Source organism: Patagioenas fasciata, chromosome 5, assembly GCF_037038585.1.
Source record: "Patagioenas fasciata isolate bPatFas1 chromosome 5, bPatFas1.hap1, whole genome shotgun sequence".
NCBI classification, from domain to species: domain Eukaryota; kingdom Metazoa; phylum Chordata; class Aves; order Columbiformes; family Columbidae; genus Patagioenas; species Patagioenas fasciata.
This window is the reverse complement of record NC_092524.1, coordinates 47,459,347-47,481,676: the sequence shown is the minus strand read 5'-3', so window position 1 is coordinate 47,481,676 and position 22,330 is coordinate 47,459,347. Positions and strand designations below refer to the sequence as shown.

The 22,330-nt window shown below is 39.9% G+C and overlaps 1 protein-coding gene across 2 annotated transcripts in view; it reads left to right on the top strand.

The window, feature by feature from the left end:
• SPTLC2 (serine palmitoyltransferase long chain base subunit 2) overlaps positions 1 to 22,330 on the top strand; it is a 73,195-nt gene that overhangs the window by 21,954 nt on the left and 28,911 nt on the right. For both annotated transcript variants that reach the window (XM_065839117.2, XM_065839118.2), the window contains exons 6-9: positions 3,881 to 3,974; positions 6,523 to 6,628; positions 7,454 to 7,673; positions 10,648 to 10,774. In XM_065839117.2, coding sequence (XP_065695189.1) covers positions 3,881 to 3,974; positions 6,523 to 6,628; positions 7,454 to 7,673; positions 10,648 to 10,774 — 547 coding nt within the window. The remainder of the gene's footprint in view (positions 1 to 3,880; positions 3,975 to 6,522; positions 6,629 to 7,453; positions 7,674 to 10,647; positions 10,775 to 22,330) is intronic.

The window sequence follows — 22,330 nt, the reverse complement described above, 5'->3', positions numbered from 1 at the left end:
TGAATTCTTTCATTTGTGATATCTACAGATTATAAAATCGCTGCCTTATTCTTCCCAGCAACTTTTCCTCCTGGTGAATCTCTTCTTGACCAGCTGTAGTGTCTTCCAGCATGCTGTTTTCTTTGTAACAGTGGAGCACCACTGTATACATAATGCCTCTTTTCTTTTGGTCTGTTAAGTTTTAAATAACAGATATGTTCCATAATGAAAGATGGTTTAGAGTCCGATGCCAGAGAGATATTCAGTGCTTTCAAATCTAGTCCTTCTGGAGTCAAATACCTCTGCAGTGCTATGATTTGAACAGCGTGTATTAACGTACCTTTTACTTGCATTTTTCTGCTCCGTCTCCCACATCTCTATTTTGTTTTGGTTTTCCCTCAACATAAAAATGAGTCATGATTTCTGTGAGACCTTTTAGGTTCAGAACACACTATCAGATACATTTAAGTAGACTTCTGTTTGGTTTAAGTCAGTACACAGTGCCCATTATTGCAGAGTTACTCAATCTTTTTTTCTGTGCACATGGATCCCACTGTATATCTTTAATAGCTTATAAAAATACCCTTGAGACACATTACTCAGCTCCTTGGTTTTCACAGTTTAACTTTTTACAACCATTGAGAGAATCTGAACAGTGAATTCTAAGGCATGAAAAATGCCAGTTTTCATATGCATAACTTGAATATTTACTAAATCAGCTCTTTCTGTAAATGGATACAGTAGTCTTATACTGTGTTAGTAATGAGCATACTTAGTTTTTGTGCACTTTAAAGTATTAAGAAGCTTCTGCCTCAACGCTAGAAGTGCCCTTAGGTGAATACAGGAAATGTTCTCTTCTGAAGAGATCTTGTCAAATGAACCATTTCACAGTTCAGAACATGGACTAAATGCTTCTTTTTCAGATGCCTGAGGTTGCTTCTCATTGCACTTTTGGTTTCTTCATTGTCTGCAAATAGCAACTCGCATAAATCCTGAATTCTGTCACCACCCAGTAGACAATTGGCCGTGTGTGCACAGCCTGTTTGGCAATGCTTTGATAGAGTCCTCAGTAAAGCCCAGAGATTCTCATGCTTGATTAAACTCTTGGGATCCCATTTTTTTTTACTACTGTTTACGTCTATCTGCATGTCCTACATACATTTTCAGGTGCAAAGCTTCTTGCAATGTGAATTTTTGGAGGTTGGCCGAGTGTATAATCAGTAATGGCATCCACATTTGTCCAGAAGGATTTTCTTTGACAGTCACTGATACGATTAGAAGCTAATCATTATTTATATCAGATCTGGGCACCTATATTGTAACTTAATTAGCTTAAAACACAAACCGCTGGTATAAAGCTACTCACATATTATACTGGACCACCTGTTCTGGTTTTACTTTGTGAAATCCCTAAGCACTTGATTTATGTTGCTACTGAATCCTCTTTTAATAGCAACAAATATTACTTGACTATCCTATGATCCAGTTCTGCCCCATAATCAGATCAGCATTGGTCAGCAAAAAGAATTCAAAAGCTTCATCAGCATTACCTAGTTGATCTTTATTCACTATGCCTTGCTAACAGCAGCTTCTACTAAGAAGATGCTGAAAAGAGGTATGGTTGGTGTACACTGAAAGTTGTATTTCAACACTCTTAAAGCATCACTAAAAACAGGAATTTCTGCATCTGGCAGTTTTCAGCAGGAGAGAACCCCTGTCGACAGCCAAGTTGTCGGCTGCCTGGTGCAGTCACTGCCGAGTATGCTGAGTCTAGACCACAGATAATGTGGGATTTGAGGATTACACAGAGGGGAGTTGTTAGACCATTTGAGAGTAAGCTAGTTAGTCTCTGAAACTTGCCTGTTTTGGAGTAAGTGTCGTTACTGTGGTTAGTTTAAGTGGCTAATAACAGCTTTCTGTACTGCCTTCAGCACAGAGCTTTTTATCATAGCCCTGAACTGACAGAGGTGAGATAATCAAGTTAGAGCAATGGTGCTTAAATGATCTCTTTTTGGTTGTAAGAAAACAAATTAATTTCCAGGCATATTTAGTTTGTAAAATTAAGGGCTCAGGGCTAAATTATGCAATTCATGTGTGCAGCACTTTGTGGAAAAAATGTGGCATTCACTTCAGTTTCTATGTCTGCTGTGTGGGATGGATTGGCAAGTCTGATCTTCGTTGGCATACGTTTTTCTTTATACCAGTAGTGTGATCTTGATACCAGTAGTTAGTGTTAGTTTTTTGGATACTCTCTCAAATGTAAGTTTGCCGATAAATGCAAGTGAAGTCTTATCATTGTAGTAGCCACCCTCAGTTTTAGATGTGATCATCAGTGATTACCATAGTGGCTTCTTTGATTCTTTGCGTTCTCTCTAGTGACAGATTATACTATACTCTTTACTTCCTCTTCAGTTTTAAATTAGTTGATTTTGTCCGATTGAATGTCCTCTTCTGTTACAGGAAGAAAAAGAGGCTACTCATTGATTTGTTAAATCTTTTCTCTACCGAAAGCTCATACTTATTTTTATGGAAAAGCTCCTTCTAGACTGTTAATCTCTTCTTCCTCTTTTTATAATCTGACACTTTTCTTACCTTCTGCCATTTAAGAAGGATACTAGTACTAGATTATTCAGGTTTTGCTACAGTAGTGTTTAACAACAATGCCCTCTAGGAGATTTCCGTGTTTCTTATGCCAAAGTCTCTGAAATATGCACTGTGAATCCCTGTAACAGCAGTTTGAACACATGAGATTTAGTGCAGTTTCTGGGGAAAACCAGTCTCGAGCTTTCCCAAGATGCAGAATATTTCTAGATACATTGCAATTCTAGTGCAAAATTTCCTTTATTGTGGAGAAAATACTCCTCTTACCTGTGACACCTCCTTGTATGCTGGTAGGCAATGCTTTTCACAGTCCCTTCTAGCAACTCTCATTGCAGAGAAAAATGTTCTCTACTCTTCCCTCGACCAATTGTTAATAGAAAAATATAGAATGAGCATGTATATCTTTGTATATCATGTCAAATCTTCAGCATCTTGACATACTTTCTGGGTTTTTAACTTTACTGAATCCCTTCTAGAGTTGCAGCAAATTCACACAGTAATTGGAGTGGACCATGGTTATTTAGAAATACTATTGCTCTCTTACAAATTAATCCTCCTAATACGCATTCCTGTAGTCCACAGTGATAACACTGTGACTGAATGTTTAGCATATCAGCTATTGACCTGTAATCATTGCTACTCTCAAAACAGACGTTATCTTGTTTTGATATTTGTCCAAGGATAATATCTTCCCTTTTGGAAAAGCAAACGATTGCAATGCAATGTTCAGTGGCTTCAGAAAACTTCTCAATTTCACTCTGCAACGTTGTTTTCCACTTCCTGTCTCTTGTATGTTACCTCCATCTACAAAGTACTTAAATAGGTTTATTCTTTAAAAAAAAAATTAGTCCCTTTGTTACTACTGAGCACCCATGGGTTTAATCAGTAGTTACCTCCTAATGTAAGAAATAGTGCAACTTCAGTGGCCTGTTTCCTAGCACCACTGTGGACTTGCTGAGTAACTTGCTCTGCTCTCAGTTTTACCTGGCTGCAGAGGAGGATGATAATCATCGAGATAATCATCAACATGAGATATTCAGGCAGTTTCAGCTGCAGAACTTTTGGGGAAAGTGGAACTTAAGTGGTTCTTTCAGTTATTATCAGTTGTGTATTTTTATTTGCTATACTAAGGCTGCAAAGTGTTTCTTAGCAAATCTTGCCTACCTGCATTTATGTCAGACATATATGTTTGTTTGTTTTCTTAAATGATGTCTAAGAAGTTCAGAGCTCAAAGGTATTACATACTTGGCTGTAAAAACATAACCTTTTCAATATCTTCCTCTTTCCCCTTCTAATTCAGGGCTGTCTGATTTTGAGTGATGAACTGAATCATGCATCACTAGTGCTCGGAGCAAGATTGTCAGGAGCAACTATTCGAATCTTTAAGCACAACAGTAAGTATCAGATGGTGGACTCTGCCTTTCTGCAGATGCTATAGATCAGATGCAATCTCTTCTGTCTTTTAGTAGTTGGAAATCAAACTTCTTGCAAGGAAATCAATTGTTGGTTAACTGAAAGATCAGAAGACTTCTGTTACTGAGAATGTAATCATTCTGAATTAGATCTGTTTTGATCAGTCCCAACTAATAATATTTTTATCCTGAAGCTGTCTGGCTTACATCTTGTACGTATGAAGAGGCACATGCTGCCCTTTGGCAAGTCTAGGGGCATTAGTGTTTTTAACATGGCTTCTTGTTACTTGGATAGCAGCATGGTTAGGCTGTTCTAACAGTCCTTGTCACATAGTAATGCAGTCTTGAAGTGGTCTAAGTTATAATATGGAGGATAAGAAATTTTAATTTTAGGACCAGGTGCTGACATGATCCTACAATAGCAAAAGTTTATGAATTCAGATGCCTGAGCTAAACGAGACAACCATGCATTGGTACAATGTAGTACAAAAGGAATTTTTGAGATCTGAAGCATAGATTAATTTCACTGAGTGGTTTGCGTTCAGTGTTTGTTTTGAGAATACAGAAAATTTTCACTTTGCGAGTTTCAGCTTCTTCCAGGGGAAGTATTTAGAATAACTCTCAGATTAAAATACTTAGGGTTTCCTTCTCCTATTCTCAGTGAAAGAAGTACCTGGTTGTCCTTGATTAGTAAAGCCACTACCTACATTCTTCATCTGCTTCTAATACTCTCTATAGTATCAGTCTCTGAGATCATTACTCTTTTGCTCTTGTTGAAGTGTGTGGTGGTGACAGCAAAGCTTGGGTGGCTGCAATTATTTTCCTTTCTTCATCCTACTTGACAGTGGATCCTCTGCTGTGCTTATTGTTTCTTTTGTTTTCTCACTTTCTTATTCTCTATTGGTTTAATAATTTTCTTTACAAACATGTAACATTCATTGATTATTTTAAACTGTTTCTCTTTATTTTTCATAATTCTTGACTGCTGGGGAAGATCACAAAAGCTTTGCATTCAACTTCTGCGTTTGTGTAGACATACTTCTGAATGTTGCATCCAGTTCTAGAATTTCAGAGAACAATGGTGACATGGTTCTGGGTATGAGGAAGAGGACTTAGAAGCTCTGGTGTGATGAGGAAGAATAGATGAGCTGTGGGAAAGGGGTACAAATAGCAGTGGTGAGATTGGGGGATAGATGGTGGGGAGGAAAAATGCGAAGCAGTGCAAGCAATGATCTTGACCTGTCAGGAAGATGTTCAATTCATAGTTATGTGTGTGTTCTCAGTCCTACTCTTGTTATACTCTATGCTGCCTTAGTTAACTTCATTTTCCTGAGATGTGAATGGCTTCATATTCTGCTTTTTAGAAATTATGGGGGAAAAAGATTCCCTTTCAAATAATTGTTTCAAAATTTTTTTTTCTACCTCATTTTGCACTTTGTCCTTTGTATTAAGGTGAGCTCCCAGTCTTTCCCTCTTGAGAGATCAGAGCAGTAGTTTATATTCCATTGTTCACCCTAACTGCACTAAACTTGCCTTTCTTCCTTGAGAGATTGTTAGAGGCAGGGACTCCATTACTGACTTCTTCATCTTTGTCTTTTTCTGATCATTACCTGTCTTCCAACAGTCTGTTAACTGACCTATTTTGCTGTATAGTTTCTAGTCCTAGTTCACAAGCTCTTCTCACATCTACAATTGCCCTTATCTACCAGTCCTCTTTTCGTGATGGTTTGTGCTCCTTTTCATGCCCTAGTGTTTATACATGTCTCTTGCGCAACACTGTAGCTTTCATGGTTTGATTAGTACCATCTCCACTCCTTCCCTCAGTTGATTTTGCAGGACTGATGTAATGTGTATTTATTTGCTCACATTAGTCAGGTCTCCTAGGATCACATCAAGTGTCCATAGCCAAAGCTAGTGAGGTTTTGGAATACATTGCTGCTAAAAACTATATACTTCTGAGCGCTGTCCTCCTTCCCTACACTGTTGATCCTTTTTTTGTCTGTTTTTTTTTTCCTTTTCTGTTTTTTGTTTAGTAGCTTAGTTCACCTCTCCAGTCCCTTCAATTTTAAGCAAAGTAATAAAAAAGCACACTTGCCACTGTTCTTGTCTTGCACACTGGTCTATCTTCTATGTATTTTTAGTTGCTGATCTGTGAGCTTGCTTGTTCTTTTTTGTCATTTTCATCCACAAGGACTTGCTTACTACCTAAATTGCTTTCTCTTTTCCTCACAATGAGATACTTTCCTTCCCCTGCCCTTTCCTTCCTTGTTTGCTGTTTCTGCCTAATGCTCTAACTTGTGCTTTTAGCTTAGGATGATGAAATTCTTTCTTGGAGTTCATACAGTTATCCATTCCTTTTAATCTCATCTGTGGGCCTACAGCTAGGTGAAGCTCATGCTTATTGACTTGTGTACGGTCTGTCCTCCATGCTGGAGCAATTTATACGTTTCTGGAGTATTGCTGTCTTTAGTCATATCAAAGCTCAAGCTGTAGCTGTTTTGGTACCATTTAACAGTAATTTCTGGTGCAGATATGCAAAGCCTGGAGAAGCTGCTCAAAGATGCTATTGTGCATGGGCAACCTCGTACACGGAGGCCCTGGAAAAAAATTCTTATCTTGGTGGAAGGAATATACAGGTACAAACTATTCTTTGTATTCTTAAGACCCTCCACATAAGATCTAGCTGCTTAGTATTTGTGTTCCATTGCCAAATCAAGCTATGAATACTGTCACTTCATAGTTATTTCATTAATCTCATCTGTGAACTAAATTGAGCTATGAATGCCTCACTTCCTGGACTTTCTGTTACTAGTACTGTAGCTGCACCTGGTGTTATCACAGTGCTTCCCATATCCTGATTAGATTGTAGAAATTAATTAATCTAATCAGATTATTTACATCAGAGCTGAGGTCTTAAATTACTTGTCCATTCCATTGTTTCTGTGCTCACTAGATGATACTAGTGTGAATGGAATTGCACAAATTGAATATTTTTGCTGAGAGTGAGTAGGAATATGTAGTGGGCTTAACTGTGTTAGGCATTTAAATCACAGTGACTTTCAGCAGAAAACGGGACATTTTGGAGTGCTGCTACTGAGAACCTAGTCAGTTCTTAAAAAAACAACAGGTAGGTGGATGTCAGATCAAAATACTGACATGAAGGTGGAAGTAAAAACAACAAAATCACTGAACACATTCCTTTGCTTTAACTTACTGTTGCTGCTACTATTTAGTCCATATGTCAGCATCCCAGGGATGTTAAACAGGTAAAAAGTAGAGATCTGGGAGCCAGATACAAGGAGGAGTTCTCTTTCATGCCTCTGCAGAACAGGATGTGTCTAGCAATTTTTGTATCTTCATAATTACTAAAAGGGTGAAGAAAAGAAAGCTTAGTCACTTTAGGCTCTATAAAGAGGCCCCAACCATTACACAACTTAAACTGAATTTCTGTTTCTCAACAGTATGGAGGGATCCATAGTCCGTTTGCCTGAAGTGATTGCCCTGAAGAAGAAGTACAAATCCTATCTGTACCTTGATGAGGCTCATAGTATAGGTGCCCTGGGCCCCAATGGCCGGGGTGTAGTGGACTATTTTGGACTCAGTCCTGAAGATGTGGATGTTATGATGGGAACATTCACCAAAAGCTTTGGAGCTGCTGGAGGATACATTGGAGGCAAGAAGGTAAAAAGCTGGGAACCTCATGGCTGTGATGGAGTCCTTCACTAAGCATTTCAAAGTTGATCTGTTTCTCAAGTACCCTGATTGTCCATTTGTTTTATATACTGTCTAGTACAGTGGAAGTATGTGCAATGCAGAAGAATATAAGGCTGTTGTCAGAGGATGTAGGGAAGCAACTAGAAAAGCTAAGGCCTCCTTATATGTTAAACGTTGCAAGACAGGTCAAGGACAACAGAGTTTCTTCAAATACATGGCAGATAAAACTAGCACTAGAGGCAGTGTAGGCCCACTGATGAATGAGGTGGGTGTCCTGGTGACAGAAGATACAGAGAAGGCAGAGTTACTAAATGCTTTGCTTGTCTGTGTCTACTCTGCCAGAGGTGGTCCTGAGGAGCCCCGCACCCCTGAGGCCCCAGAGGAGGGCAGGACAATGGAGAAGTTTGCCTTGGTTGATGAGGGCTGGGTTAGGGAGCAATTAAGCAGTCTGGACATCCATAAATCCACGGGTCCAGATGGGATGCACCCGCAGGTGCTGAGGGAGCTGGCTGAAGTCATTGCTGGACCACTCTCCATCATCTTTGCCAAGTCTTGGGAAATGGGAGAGATGCCTGAGGACTGGAAGAAAGCAAATGTCACTCCAGTCTTCGAAAAGGGCAAGAAGGAGGACCTGGGTAACTGTAGACTAGTCAGCCTCACCTCCATCCCTGGAATGATGATCGAACAACTTATCCTTGGTGCCATCTCAAAGCATATCGAGGATAACAGGGTCATTAAGGGCAGTCAGCATGGCTTCACCAAGGGGAAGTCATGCTTGACCAAACTCACAGACTTTTATGAGAGCATAACCAGGTGGATAGATGATGGCAAAGCAGTGGATGTGGTCTGTCTTGATTTCAGTAAAGCATTTGACAGAGTCTCCCACAGCATCCTCACAGCTAAACTGAGGAGTGTGGACTGGAGGATTGGGTAGTGAGGTGGACTGGGAACTGGCTGAAGGAAAGAAGTCAGAGTTGTGGTCAATGGGACAGAGTCTAGCTGGAGGCCTGTATCTAGTGGAGTGCCTCAAGGGTCAGGACTGGGACCAGTACTATTCAGTGTATTAATCAGTGACTTGGATGAGGGAATAGAGTGCACTGTCAGCAAGTTTGCTGATGACACCAAACTGGGAGGAGTGGCTGACACACTGGAAGGCTGTGCTGCCATCCAGCGAGACCTGGACAGGCTGGAGAGTTGGCTGGGGAAAAAATTTAATGAAATACAACAAGGGCAAATGTAGAGTCTTGCATCTGGGCAGGAATAACCCCAGGTTCCAGTATAAGCTGGGGAATGACCTGTTAGTGAGCAGTGCAGAGGAAAGAGACTTGGTCATACAGCTGTCCACCAGGATCCCCATGAGCCAGCACTGTGCCCCTGTGGCCAGGAAGACCAACAGCATCCTGGGGTGTATTAGAAGGGGGGTGGTTAGTAGGTTGAGAGAGGTTCTCCTTCCCCTCTACCCTGCCCTGATGAGACCACACCTGGAACATTGTGTCCAGTTCTGGGCCTCTTAGTTCTAAGAAGGACAGGGAACTGCTGGAGAGAGTCCAGCACAGGGCAACAAAGATGATTAAGGGAGTGGAGCATCTCCCTTATGAGGAATGGCTGAGGGCACTGGATCTCTTTAGTTTGAAGAAGAGCAGACTGAGGGGTGACCTCATTAATGTTTATAAATATGCCAGGCTCTTCTCGGTGACAACTAATGATAGGACAAGGGGCAATAAGTATGAACTGAAACACAGGAGGTTCCATTTAGATTTGAGAAGAAACTTATTCACGGTGAGGGTGACAGAGCACTGGAACAGGCTGCCCAGGGGGGTTGTGGAGTCTCCTACTTTGGAGACATTCAAAACCCGCCTGGACACATTCCTGTGTAACCTCATCTGGGTGTTCCTGCTCTGGCAGGGGGATTGGACTGGATGATCTTTTGAGGTCCCTTCCAATCACTAACATTCTGTGATTCTGTGAATGCAGAAGAGTGTAGTATAGTAAAAAAACTCGTAATTGTATAGTTCTCACATGGTCAGTGATGACCTCAGTTTGCAGATGGTACGGTGGTGGTGTAATATCTTTTGAGGAACTGCTAGGAGCCAGAAAGCAGGGATTTCTTAGTGTTACTTTTAATGAGACTTAAAGGAAAAAAAAAAAGCAAAAAGCTGAAGTTTTTCAGCCTGTTTGGAGGAAAATCGCATTCTTAGATTAGTCTGGTGGAACTGATGCTCTTTGGACTGAAACAGTTTGCTTTCTAAAAAGACCATTCTTCCGTGTTTTTGGTGGTTTGGTGGGTTGGTGTTTGTTTGGGTTTTTTTTGCCACTGACTCTCTTTTATTGGAAAGTACTGCTAGAAAGTGTTGCCCTTGCCAGTCTCCTCCTTTTGGGAGGGATGGTGTAGACAACCACATGTGTCCCCTTTCTCATATCCTCAAATGTACAGGCTTCTAAGCGTTATTTCAGAGTAAAAATCTACCATTTTCCTACCAGGACAATAATTTTTTTTAGATACTAGTAGTGACAATTACTTCAGCCCATCCAAATGGAGATGTGGCTTGCTAATGTTCCTCCCCACTATTTCTTTCTTTTTTTTTTTACTCCCACTGTTAAACATTCTTGAAACACAGCCTGTGCACGGCTTTAGTGATGCAAACACCTTGTTGCAATCCAGTGCTGATGGTGTTAGCTAAACAAATTTGTCATAGACATTTCTCTTTGTTAAACACCGTTCTTGCCCTACGGCATAATTATGGGTTGTTGTGCCCCTGATGTTCACTCTTCAGGTACTTATTACTTGTACTGTAAAATCAATCCTTGAGCTACCTGTTCTCTTCCAGGATATTAGAGGTTTCTTTTGGTGGCCTGTTTTATTGTGTGATTAAGACATAACAATAAAGCATTGCTCTGAGTGCTGGGAAGGCAATGTCTGATGCCTCCTGTGTTTTGCTAGGAACTGATTGATTACCTGAGGACACACTCTCACAGTGCTGTGTATGCAACATCAATGTCACCTCCTGTTGTGGAGCAAATCATCACCTCCATGAAGTGCATTATGGGTGAAGATGGTACATCTGTTGGTGAGTCTTTTTAACAGTAAACATGTGAAAGTGGGAAGCCAAAGAGAGCCTCTTTATCACTTTTACAGATAACTCATTCAGTGAACTCATTCATAATTATCTGTTAGGACATATAAATTTCTAATTTCTGGAGCAAAAAACTGATTTTCCATCCTGCTTGGCAGATAAAGCTAATAACAGCATAAGGAATTTCCAGCTAAAGGTAAGTCGTCTTAGTCTTATCAAAGACACAATAGTGTCTTGTATTGGTTTTTGTTCTGTGTCCAGCTTTTATAGCTGCCCTCTCTTCCCCATTGTCTGTCCTTTGTTATTTGCCCCACTTTTTAGAGTATTTTCAGAATATTTTGCTCTATCTCTTACAGTTTTGTGTGCTGCTTACTGCAGAGGCAAGGTTTTTGATTTTCATCTCTAGTGTAATTCAATTTGCACCTCAGTTAAAGTAAATACAGGAATGTTTCTGAAATCCCTTTTTACTTGGGAAGCTAGAAGCAGTTTTCAAGATCAGCAGACTTAATGCCCTCGGAGAAGAAATTCAGCATATTTGTCTTTATGGTCCTAGTTTTCCTTTTTCATTATGAAAGTAAGAAAGGGGAAATCTGTACTAGCCTTGATGCATTCAAACTCAAAAAATACTTACTCTTGTGTCTCCTTTGCCTAGTGGGTAACAGCTTCCTTCAGTTAGCACATGAAGGTAAATAGCTTGTACTTGTGATGTGTGAGCTGCCGTAAAACCGAAATGGTCCAGCACTTTTCATGTAGGATGCTTTTCCCTCTTCACAGGTAATTAAAAAGTTGTGAGCAGCTCTTAGAGGATGGCGATGCAGTTTGAGGATCTGTCAGTGGCCGTCCATTCAGAGGCTCTTAGAATTCAAACTGCAGAATATATTCAGTTATGGGAGTTTTGGGCATCTGGCCACGAGGTGGTGGTGTGTACTGAAGAACTGTATTTGCTGTTGAACGTGGGTCATTTGACCAACAAACCTGACAGATAAATCCTACAGTGAAAAAGCTCGCTGGAGAAATGATTTTAACCTATTACAAGTGAAAAATTCTTCATTCAGCTTGCTAACGTTATCTGAGAACAGAGTGCCAGCAGTTGGTGGTTGCTCAACAGAGAAGTTGTCACTGAGGCACATACAGCCAGGCAGTAGCCTGTGTCTGTGCTGGCTTGGAGCACTTCCCAGTGGTCCACAGGAGATACCTGAAGAAGTGAAGAGCTGCACACAGTGCTGTTCTCGAGAACAAATACTAACCAAGCTTCAGACTACAAAAAACGTTGTGCAAAAAGGCTGGGTCTTGTCACCATCTTAAAAGTGACTGTTTGAACTCTTTCTAGCTCATGATTTGCCAACAGTCTGTGGTCTGCTCAGGTGTTGCTTGTTTTGGGTTTCTTCCAGTATCTGTTTTGCTTAATAAAGTGGGAAGCAGGAAATGTGTTTGCAGTATTCAAATTCAGGCATTTTTGCCCCTTCTGAGGCTACAGTGTACTGTTTGTTCAAGCCAGAAGAATGGAAGCAACTTCTACTCCAGAGTGTTGTTCTTGTGCCATCATGCCAGCAAGATCCATCAAAGCTGAAAAGCGAACCAGATCAGGAGCTAATTGGGGGGGGAAATCTTAAATTCAAAAGGCCTTTATTTTGTTGTGTTGCTTAAAATGTATGTCAAGGCTACATCTTGCTAATTTGGTGCTATGGGGTAACAGTATTCCTAGGCACTCTTTCTGTTGAGAAAATAAGCGAATTTGGTGTTTGAAAGCTGTGTCATTTCAAAGAAACCCCGTGCACTTTTCAGAAGTGCTGGATATAACAGTTGGATAACCAGAGTCCTGCCTGCTCATACTGAGAGAGGATTTCTCAGTTACAGGTCTCACGGAAGTGTTACTGGTCTTCTAAGCATCTAAGTCAGCCTTCAGCTAGGATAAGCACCTCGTAGGATGATCCCTGCATGGAAGTGCTTCTCTGTTGCTTTTCTGCACAGTGCTGTTTCCTGGTCATGCATTTTTTTAATTGCTTTGAGGCTTTAGAGATAATATTACTTTGTAGACATTTTCTGTGGATGAGGTTGGTAGAAGTTCATTTGGGTGAATTGCGGAGCTGCTTAGTGATAGAATGACAAAGTTTTTTTCTTAAGGGATTTAGCTGAAAAACCTCTCTCTGGATTCTGTGGAATTATGGGCGGGTCTCTGGAAGACCACTGCCTGCCATTGGTTTGACTACAAGTAAATGTGGAGTAGAGTAGTGCTGGTAAGCGTTGTTAACTGTGGAGGACAAGTAGAGAAATAGTGTTAAACTGGGTCACTCGATAAGCACCTCTGAGTCAACTGTATATTACAAAAAATTCACTGCTTTTAAATTAGTCAAACTGAACTAATGGATGAAGGAAAACTGAGATAGGGCAATGGTTTTACAATGGGACAGGAGTTGGAGCTGGAATCAGAACAGTAGACAGCTAGTTCCCAACCCTGGTTTTTGGGCCATGGCTAAATCTTTTAATGGCTTCAAGAATACTTTCTTGAAAAGAGCCTTTGCGGTTTCTTTGTCTGCCTGCTTCTGTTCACCACACGCTATTTGTAAAAGCTGCCGTCTAGCATGGCATCAAACCTTTGTGGAAATTGTGATGTCAGATTGAAATGGTCTGTAGCTGGGGAATAAGTAGTAGGAAGCAATTAGTTTTGAGGATGAAAGCTTTGTTTGTGTATTATTTTGCAATAAGAAGTTAATTCTATCTTCTTATACTTCAGGCTATTTCTAAATCTAATGAAACTTCTGGAGGCTCTAAACTTACAATATAAGGCATTGCAGTTAGTAAAATTTTAAATAACTAAAAAAAAAGTAAATATCTCCTTTCAAGTCTTTCCAGCAGCTGACAGTGACTAAATAGGATATTAGTAGGAGGCAGCACAGACAAAATACAGATGCTGTGAAAAGCTGAATGTCTGCTTATAGAGAACATAAGATGGATGGCATGCAAATGTGCTGCCTGAATTGAGACAGTAGTTTCTTGTGTCTTGATTTCTTTTCAAACTAATCTGCTAATTCTCTGTACTGTTTATGCATGTCAGTGACTAGCAAGCCTCAGTCTCTCTGACGACAGTTATGGGAACATAATTGTATATAAATACAAGTATATTACTTACTCCTTCATCTGAACTGCAAGAAAATCACTCCAACAGTGAAGGCAATGGCAGAGCCATGTTTATGGGTTCTTGGTAGTGGTGCTTCCAGTACTGCTTCTGAAACTCCTCTACATTATTAACTCAGTGCTGTATGTGTGTCCTATTTTACTTTGCAGTACTTGTCTTGCACGTAATTGGCTAGAAGACCATGATATGGTCTTAAACAAAGCATACTTGATTTGTGATCACTTTGAGAATTTCTTGAAAGGAACAGTCGTCCTCAAGAGTGGTGAACATCCTGAGCACATAGAATGCCTTCAGAGAGCTCCAATTACAATGTACATCATGCATATCATCATATTTGGCTTTGACATATAGTAGAGCAAGGTGAATAGGAGAGATGGAGAAGGCCTCCTTCTGCAAAAGCAAATTTTTTTGAAGCTGGTTTTCCAATTCAGAGTCAGTATGGTTGAAATGGTTAATGAGCAAGCATTGCAGCTGCTTGTCAGCATATCAGTGGATGCTGCTCTTTCTCTCTGTTCAGCCACAAAGATGGATGAACTTCAGATAGTTTTGTAGATAAAGTTGATTTTTGAAACAACAATACTAAAAAGACGCAATAAGTGTCATAGTGTACACAAAGGTGGCAAGTTGATTCCTGGAATGGAGTTCTGGAAGCTTGTGCTGTACAGCCACTTGATTCTTGCTGTTCATGTGGTGTTAAATTGACTGTAGAGAAAATGAGACAGCTTGGTGCTGGTCCTGGTAAATGAGATGATGTTGGAATTCATTATATTAAGTACTTAATCTGTCTTGGTGAATTTTTCAGTGTCAATGGTTGATTTGAAAACTGGATTTTTTACCATTACAATCTCTCTGGAACTGGGAATCCAGTTGGCTCCCTTCTGCCGTTTGCATAAGAGCCAGGGCAACTGGAGTTCTGTTAGCACTGTTGGTGTTGAGGACTCAGCCTCTTTGTTGCCCTGATAATATCTCTGAGGGCAAGTGGAAGAAAATCATAAAGTAACCTGACTGAGATGTGGGCAAATTAAAACATGCAAGGTGAAACCAGTCTAGGAACTGGTTAACCTCCTTCAGAGATAAAACCTTAGTTTGCTCTCATGTGTATTAAAAAATGGAGGTGAGCTTTAAATCCAAGAGTGTTTTCAGTTTGAAGTAAAGCTGGCAGTGTTAATGGCTTGTAAAAGAGATGAAATACTTTCTTACATGGACATTAATTTGATAATGGTAATTATGCATATTGATGTTTGTGAGAAGTTTACTGTCTTCCATCTCAGTTTCAGGAGGCAAATATCTGACACTCAACCACAGTGCCATACGTAGTGTGGTAAAGGATAAGTTGTGGATAGACCTTGCCCAAGATGGCACTTAACTTCTGAATTAACATTGTCTTAGGCACCATATAGAAACCAAGAATTATTATCCTACATAGCTCTAATGTCACAGGCAATGGAGGCAGCAGTTGCATAGGGCATCCCAGCTGTTAAACTGTCAGAAATTATTAACCAGCCTTTGAAGGCTGGTCAGTTAGCTGCACATAGTTTGGTATTTGTCTCCTGTGAGCAACTCAGTTGTGCAGAACTAGTAATTGATTATATCAAGTCAAAGGAAACCTTAAAAAGTGGCTTCTAATGTTGTCATTGCTGTGTGCAACAAACTTGAGTGAGTTAGATCAGAAAAGGTAGTTAAACCCATTATAGCCAAAGTAAATAAGAATGTACAGCTGTGATGGCAGAGAACTGAGCCTAACTGAGCTGTTGAGAAGACAGAAGGGCCATTGCTGTGCTGTTAATATGCCCAGGGAGAAGATGCTGGAATCAAAACTAAGCCTGGTGTGCTTAAATTCTAGGGAAGAAGAGACTGCAATTAGTATTTTAACTTCCATGTAGTTAATCAGACCCTCAAGTGAAGACACAACCTCAGTAGTTCAATCAGATGCCTAATCAGTAGGTTTCTTCAAGTTGGACATTTTGTAAAATTCCCCTTTTCTTTCCGAAGACAAACCAGCAGTGTATGTAAGTATCGAGTGTAAGCAGGAATAGCCCACGTTACATCATTTGGAATAGGATTTTAATTAGCTTATCGTATATTTTTAAATGAAGCTTGTACCTTGCCATTGTCAGCAGTAGATCCAGAAATGGAAGCAGTGGCTGCTGTTGTACTGCGAAGAGGAAATAAATATTCCTTGTGCAGGCTGAGGTTGAAAACCTTCAATCAGCATTAAAATAGGTTCATTTGAATTTCCTCTAATAATGCACTTGTTAATGAGGTGTTAAATTATCACTTTGGGAACCCAGGGACCAGTCAAAACTAATTTTAGCGAAGTGAAAACTTTTTTTGTTGCTGCCCTTGAGAATCTCAAGCTGAGCTGGGAAACCGTTGGAAAAACAAATACTCTGGGGGTCATAAAGAGAGTTTCCTGCTGCTCTCCAGGGGACTGACAGTTTTAAACATCACTCTCTGTATTTGTGCTTCCAGCTGGGGATCTTTTAAATCCAGCTTGTTGCTGCGCCCATACCTCCCTCCCACAGAGAGAGCATGGCAAGCCTCCAGAAATATTGCTTTAACCTGGGCTGGGCAAGAGAAATCTTTCAACCTTTGGTGCTTTGAAGAGTGTTTACAGAATTAGCAGAGCTGTACCCTTTGTGTTGTGCATTGGAATGTGAGAATTCCTCAGTGCCTCTTCTTTTGGACTTTAATCAACATTGTGATGTTTGTGCAAGAGCTCATAAACCTTTATAACTCTACACCTGCTTTGTTCTCATAACATTCTGGTTCTTGCTATATCTGTTCAGGTGTGAGCTTTTATGCTAGATCTTCATAGCCTAAACACCGATCTGTTATAGCAGAAATACAACTAGGAATGTGGCTTTGTTGAAGCAATTTCGTTTTTCTTAATTTCTTACGCTGCGTTTGATTTAAAATGTGTGGCTCACTTTTTATTCTCAGTAGCACTTGAGTTGTCATGTTGCTACAGGACACTGATGTGCCATTCATACAGGGAAAGGAGAAAATACTGGATAGCAGCTCACTAGCATATATTGTTAGCAGTAGTGTGACTAAAATGCTTTCAAGTTGATATAAATGTTAAGGTAAAGCATTTGAATGGGAGTAATGACAAATGAAGTGATGTGTACCCTAGGTTAGTGTGAAATTAAGTTCGCTGTTCCTGGTGTGATACATATAATAACTTACTAGAGCAGAGGTTTTTTCAACGTACCTGAATGACCCATGTAAGCACAATTTCCTATTATCAGCCCTGGCAACTACAACAATTTTCTACATAGAAAAATTAGTACTAATATTTAAATAGTGTCTGCAGTCTACAGACACATGGCAAAATGTTTCTAGCTTCTTTGGAAACAAGTAGCAGTCTGTAACTGAAGCCCTTTCTGCAGACAATGTGCAGGTGTTTTAAGCTATGTGGGACTCAAGCCAGTCGAACTACTGTTCTTGCCTGCTTTAGCGGGTTCTGATATATAATGTGGTTGGCACCAGGTCAGCTCCTGCATTTTCACATCAGTACAGTTGATCTACCCCAAATTTCCAAACATGGACAATCTTGACAATCTACAGTGTGTACATTAATCCAACAAGGGTACAGATGTTTGCCAATGTCCCAGAATTAATAAATTTCCATAGAGAGTACAGATTTAATTTTTGAAGGAAGAAGTAGTCTGAATAACCTACATGCCAATTAGAGTGTTTTGAGAGCATATGGCCGGCAGAGAGATTTGAGGTGACTTTAAATGAGATTGTGCAGGTTCTGTTGCAGCCTAACTTCAACAGCGTTGTTTAGCTCCAGACAAATTGGCTTGTCAAGAACAGGACAAATCAGCCTGTAGAGCTTATGCTGCTTTGTTCCAATTCTCTCCTCCATCCCACTGAAGGGGTTTGGAGAGGGTGAGCAAGTGGCTGTGTGGTGCTTGGTAGCTGTCTGGGGTTGAACCATGGCATAGGGTTATTGCTGTATTCCTGACAAGTAAATTTTTGTTCAGGACAATTGTGGGGTTTGTGTACACAGTTTTGATCTTTCCAGGTTCATTGGAAAATAGAGCCATGCAGGAAAAACAAGTCTATAAAAGTCACAGCAGAGACAAGGTCTCTAGGGTTTGGGTCATTCTGGGCACAAAGCCTCCTCCTCTTCCACTTCACTGGAGTTCCAGGTGGCAGCCTACCAGGAGCTGCTTGCCAAATACAACCAAATAACATGGGAAAGCTGAACACTCTTCCTCTTGAAATTATTGCAGAGTTTTAGCGTAAATCTGAGAGCACACTGGAGCAGGACCAGTATGACTGCTAAAACAGATGTACAGGCAGTTGTGGACAGCTCTGACATGATGGCAAATTCGGAGGCTGTAGCTTTTATCGTGAGATGAACTTCTCAGTTATAAGAGTCTTGAATGTCAAGAAACTTGAGATGATGTATAGAACCTCTTATGGGAATGGATCAAGGTCTTCACAAAAAGATGTACAAAGACTATGTTCTTTGAAAGATTCAGGTACTACCTTGTCATTGACTTCATACATAAACTTCCTATTTACAAAAGCAAACAAACAAACCTGAACCAACTCCTCCTGAGTGGAAATTCTTAATTTCAGGACACATTAGTAAAGAGCACGTACACACTTGCAGCATCCTATCTCTCTCATTGCTCCTTGTGCTATGTAGGTGAAAACTCTAGCAATATTGGGACATATATCAAAGTCATGTTGAGGGACAAAAAGACTTTTGGAAACTACTGCGTTTCATTCCATAAGGTCCCATTTAGTACCACTGAGGAAAAGTAGGTATTTAGGACTATTCTGTTCACTTTCCTTATCCCTTAAGGGATCCTCCTACCCAGAGACTGTTAGTAGAAGGTAGCCTGTCTGCCAGATTTTCTTCTGGCTTTTCAGAGTGAGTGCTAACACAAAGATGAAATACTTCTCATAGTACCTTATAGTATCAGTTACTAGTCAAAGCTTACTTCTGTGTCGGATCTCATTATTATCTCAAACTCATGGAGCCTGTTTCATAGTGCTCTTGGCATCATTTCTTTATGGAGCTGATTTCTCTTCAGTTTGGCCAGAAGATGCTACTCCAGTGTTTATGGTTGCCACCTCCCAAAGAAGTTTACCAGAGAGTAGGATAGTCAAACACATCCCACACCTCAGCCTTGCTCACTATCCAGGTAAGAGAATGGATGCCCTAGCTCTGTTTGTCTGTTTTTACACTAAGCTGCTATTTCTGACTAAAGGTGTACACTTTATAGCTGGCTGGTATATCTGAATATCAAGCCTTAGAACTTGAGCATTAGTCTCACTGCTTCAGGAGCGATGCTGTTGGAAGCTTTCAGTGTGTTGACATGGAGTGTGACTAGCCAACTGACTCTTGCTGAATACTGTTTCTTGCACTTATACACTTCCCATCTGATTTTATAGTTAAGAACAGCACTTCAGTGGCTGATACAGCTGTAGGGAATGAGGGAGAAGATTCCTCCTAGTCCTCTGCTGCTAATCTGCACTGTTTCTCATTGCCTGTAATTTTTGTGACATACAAATCCTTCTATTTAGCTGAACTGGTTTTGAGTTTGAAAATAATAGGTTAAGGACTGTGGATATTGTTTAACCTTATGCTTCTATACTGGTTTGATGTGAAATTCAAAAAACAAAGCAGTAAAAAAATCTAAGTTCTATGTCCAGCTGATGAGGGATCCCAAGGTAAGCTAGTATCTCAGAGACCAGTTAGCAGAGTTACTGAATTACTGCTCCAAAGTGGAGTGCTTGGCTGTCTTGTCTGGTATATGAATTACAGCATATGCTCCTAAGAGATGTGCCTAATAACGGGATAAATATACTGACAGACTAAATGTTAATACTGTTGCTAAATAATAATTTTTCCATAAAACTGCACTAACTGTACTCCACTATGAGTATTTCCCTGAACATTATGATTCTATTTGAGAATTTGAGGTGGGAAAAATTGCTTTGCTTTTTTTTCTAGACACAGCAGAGCTTAATTCTTCTTTTCCAAGTTGGATTCTGTAAGGTGCTTCCTAGAGTTGTCAAGGGTAGCTCTTGCACAGCTAAAGACATTTTGTATCTCTATTGCTGTTAAATCTGGGTAAAGAAAACAGTCCTGGATGGCTGCTTGGTACAGGAAATGCTTACTATGCCTCTTCGCTCTTACACTGTTACATGAAACAAAAAGTCTTTGAGTAATTAATTTGCTCGTTTTGCATTGTCGCTGCATCTCTTCTGTTTGTATTTTTTTTTCATTTACTCAGTATTAGAAAGTCCTAGTTCAACAGAACCACCTGAGATGCCCCTAATATCAGCAGTGGTCATACTGCTTACCGAGGAAAAAAGGGTGTTTGAAATATGGGAGGTACTGAAATTATTTGTAAAAGGAACAGTTTGGGTTGAGTTTGTAACTGGATAGATAGATAGATGAGCTGCTTCAGTTATCTGCATAAGTCCTTCCTAGTGTGAAGTTGCGGTTGTCTTCTAGAAGCTTCACACGGGTGTGCGTGGAATAGCAAAGTTGATGTGTTGAATGGTGGCCATCTCTTTCAGATGAAGCAACATTTGCAGTTTCTGTCCTGCAGGTCTTGGAAAGGTCAGAAGTTGATGAACAACTGATTTCTGTCCCAGCGTCAACAGAGGCACTGTGAGGAATGGGTCTAAGAGGGGAAGCAGATAGATCAGCAGCTGCTGAGAGGTAGGAGATTAGAGGGGAGAAATGTGCAGATAATTTTTTTCATATGCAAATCAACATACATGAGAAACTGCAGACCTTGCAAATCAGAATCAGTCTTCTGCTTAAATAGAAATTCTCTAGTGCATTTCCAGACAAATTTCAGACTATTACAGTAGGTAATTATTTATTTACACACAGAAAAAAACAAGCTGCAAATAAATATAATATTTTTTAAAGTTTAGAAATTGGTTTTGAATGCCTTGGGAATTAATATACTTCAGTGTAATTAGAAATAATCCTTAAGCAATAGTTATTAGTTATCCTTGCCTTAGTGATGATGTTTTTTCATGTAACAGGATTTGTAAAAGTCAGGCATGGAAAACTGATTAAAGATGATAAATAATACACCTGTAGTGTTTAAGTACATACATTCCCTGTGGAAAATTTTACTTTTTCATACCTTTGCTAACTTGGACTGAAGTAGTATTAGTTTTCACAGTCCTGAGGTTATTGAAACATCTGGAGTTAACATTTAGTGATTTTTAATTCAAACGATAGGAATGGGTTTTTTCCAGAGTACTGCATCTAGTGTGAAAAACATGTTTATTTAAATATAGGTGAAAATTGCAGCTGTCAGTTTCCAAGTTGGTGTGTTATTTTTAAACTATTTATTTTAATGCTGATCTGTTAACACGGTGCACAGTGACACAGGTATGGCTGTCAGACTACCTAACCCAGACCTCTTGCTATAGCCTGCTTTGTATGCACTCTTTTTTAATTGGATTTTAGTCCTTTTAATTTTTATGGTACCTCGTACTTGCACCTGCTTCCATCATTGTGTTTTGAGAGGAGGTAGCCCAGTTTGGAGTAGAAGGCAGCTACTTGGCCATTTCTTGTTATGGTATTTTCTCAATCAGGAAAAAGAAGGTAGCAGCTTGTAGCCTGTTGATTGTGGAGATTGTACCCTAATGTCTTGGTTGAGTCTATGGATTTTGGTATATAGTTAACTTATAAATTTTACTACCAAGGGAAACCTTTGGACAGCACTATATAGGTAGAAAAATATTCTTCTACATGTGTTTGTCTTGAGGATAAATTCTTTTGACCATTCATCATGAAGTGAAGAATTTGCATAACAGTATCTTCATGGAAGCTCTGTAGATACCTGGTAAATGGGGAATTATACTGTGTTCTGGGAAGCATGTGTGCAGGATCCACGTGTTTTGATAGCTCTGTAATTATATTTATTGGAGCGGTGGGAGAAACTACTGCTCCTCAGGCACAGTCTTAAATCCATGTGGTGCTGTATGTGAGATTGCATAAGTTTAGGTTTATTCTGTAAGACTGAAGCGTTGTTTGAGGGCTCATACAGGGGACTTCGGGAAGATTATTCATAGCAAGATTTGAAAATAAATGTGGCTTACTATGCTGTTTCTAGTGGTCTATATACATAGAGAACATCTCTGCTATATCATGTAGAGTCAACTCCAGCTTAACAACAGCAGCATGGCAGAACGTGTGCTAGTGATATAGAACAATACAACAGATGCTATTTTTATTTGTTTTATCTCCTTTGAGGTGGACAGCTTCCGAATAGATTTTATGCTACCACTTTAAATGAACTTTGGAGATGGAAGGAGTTCTTACAACACTGGCATTTTTATTCTCATGCTTAAGCTAAAACTGAATTCATGTTTTATACTGACCATATCCTTCCTTTTCAGCTATAGCTTAGTCT